The sequence below is a fragment of the Carassius auratus genome, unplaced genomic scaffold, assembly GCF_003368295.1.
Source record: "Carassius auratus strain Wakin unplaced genomic scaffold, ASM336829v1 scaf_tig00018791, whole genome shotgun sequence".
NCBI classification, from domain to species: domain Eukaryota; kingdom Metazoa; phylum Chordata; class Actinopteri; order Cypriniformes; family Cyprinidae; genus Carassius; species Carassius auratus.
The window spans coordinates 24,716-35,073 of NW_020524909.1; the positions used below are offsets into that span (position 1 = coordinate 24,716).

At 35.7% G+C, this 10,358-nt stretch overlaps 2 protein-coding genes across 3 annotated transcripts in view; one reads left to right on the forward strand and one right to left on the reverse strand.

Annotated features, from left to right (window-relative positions):
* LOC113076101 (ataxin-7-like) overlaps nucleotides 1–7,017 on the reverse strand; it is a 29,586-nt gene extending 22,569 nt beyond the window's left edge. Inside the window, exons 1-3 of one of the 2 annotated variants that reach the window (XM_026248771.1) lie at nucleotides 5,986–7,017; nucleotides 5,857–5,890; nucleotides 4,324–4,414 (exon numbers count right to left, since the gene is read on the reverse strand). The gene's annotated coding sequence lies outside the window, so the exon portion shown is untranslated. Of the gene's footprint in view, nucleotides 1–4,323; nucleotides 4,415–5,856 lie in introns of both variants that reach the window. The other variant, XM_026248770.1, reaches the window with a different exon arrangement.
* A 125-nt stretch (nucleotides 7,018–7,142) lies between these two features.
* LOC113076102 (THO complex subunit 7 homolog) lies at nucleotides 7,143–9,303 on the forward strand. The gene is made up of 8 exons (XM_026248772.1): nucleotides 7,143–7,292; nucleotides 7,846–7,966; nucleotides 8,085–8,212; nucleotides 8,313–8,399; nucleotides 8,508–8,565; nucleotides 8,718–8,784; nucleotides 8,880–8,949; nucleotides 9,100–9,303. The coding sequence occupies exons 1-8, from the start codon at nucleotides 7,274–7,276 to the stop codon at nucleotides 9,156–9,158; spliced, it is 609 nt and encodes a 202-aa protein (XP_026104557.1). The 5' UTR covers nucleotides 7,143–7,273; the 3' UTR covers nucleotides 9,159–9,303.
* Nucleotides 9,304–10,358: the final 1,055 nt, after the last annotated feature.

Consider the following 10,358-nt stretch of genomic DNA (forward strand, 5'->3'; position numbering starts at 1 on the left):
ACAACAAATGCTAACCTATTTAATCCCCCCAGTACTATTTCTGACCAATATGTGGCGTTTTTTTTTTTTTGGTTGTTGTTTTCTTAGATTGAGGGGTCTAAAATATATTGTCTGTGTTTTATACAGTTATCAGCTAGAAATCAAAATGCAGACTGTTTTGATTTCATGTGATCATTTTTGCATGACACAAGTCACGAGACCAGAGATGTTTCATTTCAGTTTATCCCCTGAAAGGAAGCACGTGAAACAATTATTACAGATACAACTACTATATCTAAGACATACTTAAATATTTAGATTATTTTTAAACGGTCTATTATTATTATTATTGCATCATAAAAGGGATAGCTCACCCAAAATCTCAAGTCAATGGTTTGATTACATTCTTCAAAATATTTTTGAAAGAAACCACTTACAGGTTTGGAAAACCACGAGGGTGAATAAAATGTTAATTTAAAAAGTGAAAATACTGTCATTAATTACTCACCCTCATATCATTCCAAACTCATTAGACCTTCGTTCATCTTCAGAACACAAATTAAGAATTTTTTTATGAAATCGGAGAGCTCTCTCAATCTCCATAGACAGCAACAAAACTTTATTGTTCCCAGGTTCAGAAATGTATTAAGAAAATTGGTAAAACAGTCTATGTGAAATCAGTGGCTCAACTTAAATTTTGCGAAGCTATGAGAATAAATTTTGTACGCAAAGAAAACAAAAATAACAATTTATTCAACAATTCTTCTCCGCCGAGTTACGCCATTTTGGAGAGCATCCAAGAACGTATTCGACATAATCAGCAGTGTTTATGCTTAGGGGAAAGTGTATTTATGTGTTTTGATACTCTCTAAAATGGCGGAAGACTGTAAATTGTGAGTAATTATTGACAGAATTTTCATTTTGGGGTGAACTAACCCTTTAAGATTACTTCATTTAAAACATGTTAACACTACATGTAAACATGACAATGGTCACAATCATGACCAGTAAGAAAACCCAGAGTCCCATTGTGGCTGATTCACAGTTACATTAAAAAGCTAAGTAAAAGTTGAAAGAAACATGCTTTTATTCTTGGATCATCATTCCGTTTTGACAAGAAGTGCTTATTGTTTGCAACTTTCTAATGGATCTTATTCAGCAAACTGATGAATAAATAGACTCTGTAGTATCCCGCAGGTTACATTTGTGACCAGAAATAAAACACAAAAGGACTTTCAAGATTTTTTTTTTTAAATGCATGCAGTGTTACATCAGGCCTATCCAAGGAACAAAACAAATCTGTTCAGAAAAAAAAAAAAAAAATCAAGAATGAAAAAGGTAAAAAAATAAAATAAAAATAAAAATAAATAAATTGTGCATTTGGCAGGCTATTTTAATAACAGTCATGGATTAATCATTTGATGCACTGAGCATTGTTTTGTCACACTGGTATTATCATATCTAGATTTTCAACACAGTAATTTATCTAAATAACAGTCTGATTCAGTTGCACCATTGCTGCAAATCTTTGCCAAACTTTGCAAATTTTCACAAACACAATCTGGTTGATAAAGTTAGATGTGTAATTAAAAACTATGTCATTAAGCATCAACAAAAAATTTCCACACTTTTTGCGTGCTCTAAAATTAATGTAATCTGATTAGCCATATGTTATGAATCACATTTTGGAGCACAGACAATGGCAAATAAATTCTAGGCTATACTTAGCCATTTCGCCACTTGCAAGAATGTGTCTCATATACAATCAAGTATGTCTGGGCAATTCATCTAGAATAAGAACAGATAATAGAGGCAAACAGGTTTTAATCGGATGCAAAATAGCTTCACGTCAAATGTGTGCTTTATGCAGTCATTGCCTAATGTGTTAAGCACAGTTTATACGATATGCAGAACACCTACTGCAAAAATTTTTTGATTAATAGGATTTACTCTATTTTCCCTGCTTGAGTGTATTCTAGTCCTTAAACCGTGAGGTTTTTTTTTTAGACTACAGTTTTACAATATGAATCTACTAACAATTTACTGTCATAGTCCATTGAAGGAACAGCTCAACCAACATGAAAATTTGCTGAAACTTACTCACCCTCAGGCAAGCCAAGATTTTTGTTTACTTATCGGAACACATTTGGAGAAATTTAGCATTACTTACAAACTGAGAGTTCAAACATCTGGTAAAAACATCAAAATTATCCACAAGTATCCACATGACTCCTGTTCATCAATTAATGGCTTGTGAAGTGAAATGCAGTGTGTTTGCAAGAAACAAATCCATCAAGATGTTTTGTTGCTTCAAGTTGAAAATGAGTCATCTATTCATAATATTGTTTTCTCCAGAGAAAAAGTTGTCTCGTCTGAATCAGCAGATAAATCTGTACTGTGAAATTTCACCCATAAGCAACAAATAAACTTTTCTTAATTATGATTTTTTTTTCTTACAAAGACTTAGCTTTTTTTCTTCATGAGATATGAATTGACTGACTGAAGTGTCTTGTACTGATGGCACCCATTTACTGCAGAGGATTATTTTGGTAAGAAAGTGACAAAGCTAAATTCAGTCCCTCCAGGATTTCGTGATTTAGCGATTGCTGAATTTATTGCAAAATCAAGAATTTGTCTGCAATTTTCACAAAAGATTGCATATTTTCTTAATTGCCACAAATTTTCAGCGTAATTTGGGCTTAGAAGCGTCCCTTGACGTCATCGCAATGTGAATTCAGTCACAGAAAGGCCTTGCGTTCTCATCATGACCGATTTACAAGAGCTACGTTGGATCTCGATCACGTGACACCGTACAGTGAAGAAAGTAGTCGAATTCCCCACAGAATCATTAACATCTCTGTTAAATCTTGTGAGAAGCATTCAAATTCAGCGAAGAATACGGTTAAAGCTACAGCTATCAGAACAAATCCCACTGATGTGGAAACCAGGAAAAACATTGTTCAATAAACACAAAATCTCCACCATTCACCATGGATTTAACAGTAAAACCACAGGAACAACTTGTGGCAGAAATGGTTTAATGTTTTCGAGTGATTTTAAATGCTGCACACAACTTTTCCCAGCACCTCAATGTTTAAGCATTAACAAATTTCATAAAGTTATTTGGTAGCACTTTATTTTACAGTCCTGTTCCTCATGTACATACTATGTACTTATTATAGCAATTACAATAACTATGTAATAACTAGGTACTAACCCTGAACCTACCCCTAAACCTAACCCTACCCCATGTAGTTACCTTGCGTTACCAGAACTTTCTTAGATAAATACACTGTAAGTACACTATAAGTACATGTTAGTACACGTACTGTAAAATAAAGTGCAACCAGTTATTTTATAATGTGATGATATTTGTTCATCCTTCATAGGTTTCCCCCATGTATAAAACTTTTAAAAAGTTTTATAATGTAGGAAAGCAAACACTTATTTAAAAATAATAATAAAAAAAGGTATGTAGATGTAGATGGCTAAAGAGAAGTACTTATAGGCCATTTCCACTCCCTAATATAGCCTATATATTTTTGTATTCATTAAATTATATTTAGACATTATGAATGACAGTTATAAAAGTACATTTTATGAGATGTAATATATTTATCACATGTGTAAGATGTCTGCTAAAGATCTGGGAATCCTCTGCTGTGTACTCTGATAAACGTCTCAGAAGCAGTTTACATGCATTCTAATAAATCTCTATTTGACATCTGACAGGAAACATCTTAGAGACGTACTGCAGATGAACAAGCACTCTTAAAAATACATCTTGCATATGTAAATGCATCCTTTACTTTACTGTCAGGTGCTGGTGCCACCTTCTGTAGAACTTGATGGCACCGGTGCTAGTGTCCTCAAATGTTAGTCTGGAGACCTACAGTGGTTCTCGAAGTCAGAAAAGTCTGAACAGTGTTAGAAGAATGTTCTCTGTGGTATATTTTCACTGCAAAACAATTAAACATGCCGCAAATTTCATCACAAATTTTGAGAAAAGCCACAGCACAATCTTTATCATTTCGAATTTGAAAATCACACAAAAAAATTGTGAAATCCTGGAGGGACTGTAAATTACTCCAAATCTGTTCTGATAAAGAAACAAATCTAGATGGCATGAGGGTGAGGGCGTTTTCAGCAAATTTTAGTTTGTGGGTGAACTATTCCTTTTTTGTAGACATAGTAATACTTGTAATGGACTAAATATGACGAGTTGTTAAAAAGGAATATGTTTAGAAATTGTGAAATGAATAAAATATGCCCTTAAGTTTAATCAAATAAAACCTAGAGTGATATATTCATATATCACATTTCTGACATAATATTATTTCATACCTTGTCAAAAGTAAAAATTGCAACAAAACTGGTCAAGTCAAGTAGATCCTCATCAGCTATGGTGATTCCAGACTGCCACTGGTGAGGGAATCTGTAGCAAGGAAACAGATGAAGGGGTAGATTAATGTTAGCAGCATTGTTTTAATAATCAGTGTATAATAATCACAGTTTAGGGAATTAGCCCTTTTGTTTTTTTTTGACAGAGGAGCCTAAGGCCCGTGGCTTTCTTCTCTACAGTTTTTACTAGCTCAAGATCTTCTTATGGAGAAGCCCGTAGCTACAGAGTAATCCAATCCAATAACGACTATCCCCGGCTAACTATCTGAGAGCCCTTCAGTTGACAGCCTGATAATCCGTCTCAAGGATAGAAAGCAACCAGTGAAAATGTTTTGACTTTCTAGCATATGCTCAGTGCAACATCAAATTCATTACCTATTTAATAGTATAAAATAAGCAGAATTTGCACTCCATGACTGTACTACAATCCATTTATGCAAATCAAAAATGTTTCTGGTACGTATTTTCAGAGTAAGTCCATACTGAATAAATTATAACAGACATGAGTAATTTCAAAACACAGAGAGAAAATAACAGATATGCACAAGATGCATCATTCTGATGTTAATTGGATGACTATCAGCCTGTTGTTTGTGTCAACGGAAAGTGATGAATGCATTATGCGTTGAGTATAAGTATGAGAGAAATGGAGTCTTATTTATGACTTAGATTCTATTCTACAGAACTATACAAGAATTGCAGTTTCCAGCACAAACACAGCCACTCTTGGTCAACACCTTACAGGGGGTGCATAGATTTAAACTAAAAACAATTAATATTCCAAATTTAGCATGCATTACTACAATAGCTTTGTGTGCTACATGAGATTTTAATTTGAAGAAACAGTCAAACTTGCTATTTTATATATGATTCATTTTATTATACATGAAACTACGTGAAAACCATATACCTATAAAATAAGACTTGATTTAAAATATTTAGGAGCTAAGTGTTAAAAGCAGGTTGGCAGATTCTGTAAACAGCCCTAATTTTCCTCTCCTCAATCATTCCCTTTTTGTATAAATTTTAATTTTCGACTTTGAGAGCCAATGCAAAATGTCATGTCCTTGAAGTTTTACAAGTGTTAAATGTTTACTAATTAAAATTATGCTTACAGCTCTGTTCGTTTCTAGCCCTGTCCACTTGTTTGCATCCACTAGATAACTTCAAATGAGCAAGTGCACTTGGGAAAGTGAAAGCAATAATGCCATTAGAATGGCTCCCACAACTTTTCCGTAAGGAATAAACACAGCGGTTTTGTCATAGAGCGAATCGAACTAAGTAAACTTTAGTATTAAATCACCAAAATAAAAGGTTACACACATAAGAGGGGGAGGGGGACGGCATCAGGTTTAGCTTCCTCGCTAACTGAGAAGCTGAAGCCAGCCATTGGTGGCACTGCTGTAGCATGCAACTGGCTAACTGGCAGAACAGACACATTAGCAGCTGATCTCGATGTCATCATTGTTCTCTTACCAGTGCCCTGGACTTCAGAGGTCCCGGTTGAGCTCTAGAGAGAACAAAGGCGCAGGCTTTAGGGCGTATTGGAAATGAAGATCAGTTCAAAGAGCGAGTGCAGTGCTCAGTGACTGTGGAGGTCTTTACCAGGTGCTTCCATGTCTGTTTACCAGGCAGCATTCTGGGACAAGAACGTCACTGACTGACTCCAGCAGCACGCATGCACCGTGCACGCCTGTCACTGGACGTTATGGTGGTGTGTCAAAAACGACCGCGCTGCCTGCCTAGAAAGCATTTCTGGGCGTCGTTCGTGCACTTGCAACGCTCCCGTTTGTTTTTGTGAGTCGTTTGCGCAGTCGGGACGCGTTCGTATCAGCTTTTCAAGCGTCCCAGACGCGCCCTCGCTGCCCAAATAGGCTGTGTAGGTCTAGGTAGTCGGTTCAATGGGTTTTGAAACACAGCCTGCTACTGCACTTCGCTTTAACGCTTTTACATACATTTGGGGAAGTTAAAACACACTAATCAGAGGCGACACAAATTTGAAATGATATTGGCATCATCACAACGACAATAAACCCTTGCCGGTTAGGGATATACTGTCGCGATTTGTGAATCACTAAACCGATTCGATTCGCAGTGCAACCGACACCTTTAGAATTATGAACCAAGAACCGAAACATAACTTAGCTGATATGAATATAATCAAGTTTCGGAATGTATATTATACTAATGAATATTTTTTGATGTTCTAAATTACTTTGTTTGTGAGCTGAATCAATCGTTCTTTTTTAAACAGTTCTTAAAATAAACTGATTTGAATGAACCGATTCGCGGACCTACGAGCACACTGTCAAAAACTACTTGACTTATATAGCAAGAGTTTCTCACGTTTGAAAGAGTCATTTGCGCACAATTGTGAAATGACTTTGCTGATGAGAGAAACCTGGACATTTAGGCTGAAACGGTTCGTGAAACTTTTGAATCGGATCTTTCGGAGAATAAGTTTGAATAAGTCACTCTGAGTCTGAACCGAGAACAGCATGTTTCACATATCCGGCGTTGTTATGTCGTAAAATAATTGCTGAATTGCTTTTTAACGGGTCTTTAAAAATAACTGTTTTAATGAACCGATTCTCGGAAATGATTCAGACTTTCCACCACTGTCAACATCTATTGAACTGCCAACACTTCTGGATATCACACGAATAATTTTGAAACGTGTGAATGAGCAATTTACCCACTACTTCTAAATTACTTCGTTAACGGTTGAAATAAACCTTGCAATTTAGGAAACTGCTGTGATTCGTTTTGTGGGGTCGGAGGGTTCATCCGTCTCGTTTGCTTCGCAACAGAGGCGGGGCTCTGATGCTCTGAGTGTCCGTTCGCGCGTATCAATAAAGTTTTTTTCAATCAGTTCAGTGTGCCTTTTTGGAGAATGGGTAGCATCACTGATGGTAAGGATTTCTTTGTTTATGTGTATTTTTGGTGTTTGCACGTTGCGTGGCAAATCACTGTGATTTATTATAACGGTGCTCCGGTGTATGCGTTTTTGTAAAAGAACTCAATTAAAATTGAGATCAATATGAAGAATTATAGCTAGTTAGCCATGTGATATGCTAAAACTGATGCTCTGTTGTTTGTTTGTGTGTGTGTATGGATAACACACACACACACAGATATTCATACTTACATCTAGTTATTTAGAAGACGCGTTATTAAATTAAATAATTTTATACAGTCTGCCAAACTTATATTTTAAAAATCACATTTTTTTTAAGTTTAGATGTTTTACTTTCTGGGAAGATTTCTTTGATCCACGACAGTCAGCGACGGTGTTCTTGACCATTTTATGTGACTGACATGCTAGAAGATTCAAACTTTAACTATACTCCAACCAAATTTGTTGATATGATGCATTTTAGAGCTTGAGCTGTTTTATGTGGTTTGTTGTGTAGTAAGCTTCAACAGTGCTTCTTAAATGGTATCTGTGTCTGTATCCTTCCACAGATGAGGTTATTCGGAAGCGTCTTCTTATCGATGGAGATGGAGCTGGAGACGATAGGCGCATTAATGTGCTCATGAAGAGCTTTACTAAATGGTGTCATTCCAATTTCTCACCAGAGGAAGGGTAAATAAACTCTTATTATGATCGGTGATCTCTCTTATGTCTTATAATGTACCTTATTGTACTGAGAGTAGTTACCATAGCCTTATGCATAATGACTTGGTTGTCTCTGTTGCTGCAGGTTCTCACAGTATCAGAGGATGTTGACATCTTTGGCTCAGTGTGAATTCTCCATGGGGAAAACCCTGCTTGTGTATGACATGAACCTGAAAGAAATGGAGAATTATGAAGCAATCTATGTAGATATCGGTAAAACCTTTAGTTGATATGCCTGTGTGGCTATGTCAGGTATCATTACGATTTGTTGAGTTGCTCAGCCAAATATTTTGGTTTCTTCCCTTCAATATAGAGAAAAGTATAACTTCAGCTCATGAAAAAATTGCAGAGTGCAAAAAGGAGATCCAGAGAGCTAAAAGGATACGAAAAAACCGCCAAGGTACAGTAAAGCTTCTTTGGAGAAAACTGACATTCTGTCCTTTTTATTGTTTTCTGCTCTGTTTTATCACTTATTTCTGGTGTTTTCTAATCTAATTCTCATTTGTAGAGTATGATGCCTTGGCCAGAGTTATCAAGCAACATCCAGACAGACATGAGACCTTAAAGTAGGTTTGAAATTCATGTGAAGGTCAAATCACATCTGTATTCGCATGTTCACTATGTATTAAATCTGTATATCCTTTATTAAAAAAATGACAATCAGGATGTATATCGACCCACCAGTTGTTGAAGTATTTTTGTGATCTTATTTCTGCAGGCAGCTTGAGGCTTTAGACAAAGAGCTTCAGCAGCTTTCACACATCAAAGAGAATGTGGAGGACAAGGTAAGAGAATGAGGAATTTCTTGATGCTTTTGTAGAAATACACCAGCATATGCTTAAATATTTACTCTGATCTTTTTTTTTTTAACTATGTTCAGTTGGAACTTCGTAAGAAACAGTTCCATGTCCTTCTCACCACCATCCAGGAACTTCAGCAGACTTTGGAGAGTAAGTAGTTCAAAAGAATAAAGGCTAGACACCCCAGATGTACACTGATTCTAAACTGCTTTGCAGTTACCAACTATTTGTTTAAGTTCCAATCGGGTTGTAATCATTTCCTGTTTTGTGGTCTAAATTTGTGTTTGGTTATCTTTTTAGATGATGAGAAGATGGATAGTGATGATACCCAGGAGAGCTCGATGGAAAATGGAGACTAGACTAACAATTTTCCAGCTTTTCTGGAGATGTACCTATTATCCTGTTATTTTTATTTCATTAAATTTTTAATGAACTTGTTTTCTAAATTCAGTCTCTTATTTTGATGTTGGTGATGTACAGAATTAAAGTGATTTCTTTATAAACTAAATCCAAGTTGTTTTATTTTAACAAATGACCCCTTCTAGGTAAAGGTTTGAGATAAAGCATCTTTGAACAAATACTGTATGCGTAGTAATCATATATCGTGCCCTTTAATCCAGAGGCTTAATTAATTAATTAATACTTTTATTTAGCAAGGATGCTTTAAAATGAAAAAAAATGATGAAGACATTTATAATGTTATAAAAGCTTTCCATTTCGGATAAATGTTGTTCTTCTGAACTTTCTATTCATCAAAGAAACCTGAAAGCTGTTTTCAACATAATAATAATGTTTTTGAACACCAAATCAGAATCATTTATGAAGCAGTCTAATGATGCTAAAAATTCAGTTTGAAAACACAGGAATAAATTACATTTTAAAATATATTCAAATAGAAAATAGTTATTTTAAATCGTAAAAATATTTAACAATTTTACTGTACATTGGATGAAATAAATGCAGGGTTGGTGAGCAGAAAAAACCCCATAAAAAATCGTACTGTTCAAAAACTTTTGACTGGTAGTGTACACTCGTAGCGATGAATGATAAGGCCCCTTCCGAACCTATGTCTGGAACTAAATTAATTTTAAAGAAATATAGCACAATCACACAAGGCGAAATATTTCACAGGAAGAAATTTGTTCGTGAGTAACGTACATTAACCAACAGATGTCGCTGCTGCTACAATAAAGAACATGACTCACTAAAACTAAATGCCTTTTAAGTCTGGCTGTCTGTCCAAAATTTTTAAGTTATACCTATTAAAATCTACTTTTATTATTAATGACCAGGTTTAAATGCTCAGAATGAAGAAATCTCCCTAATGACAAGCGTAAGGTCAGTGTTAGCAAGTCTTGCAGGAGGACTCTGAAGCGCAGTGTCTGAAAGTGAAAGTGAAGTGACATTCAGCCAAGTATGGTGACCCATACTCAGAATTTGTGCTCTGCATTTAACCCATCCGAAATGCACACACACAGAGCAGTTGGGGGGAGCAGTTGGGGGTTCGATGCCTTGCTCAAGGGCACCTAAGTCGAGGTATTGAAGGTGGAGAGAGAGCT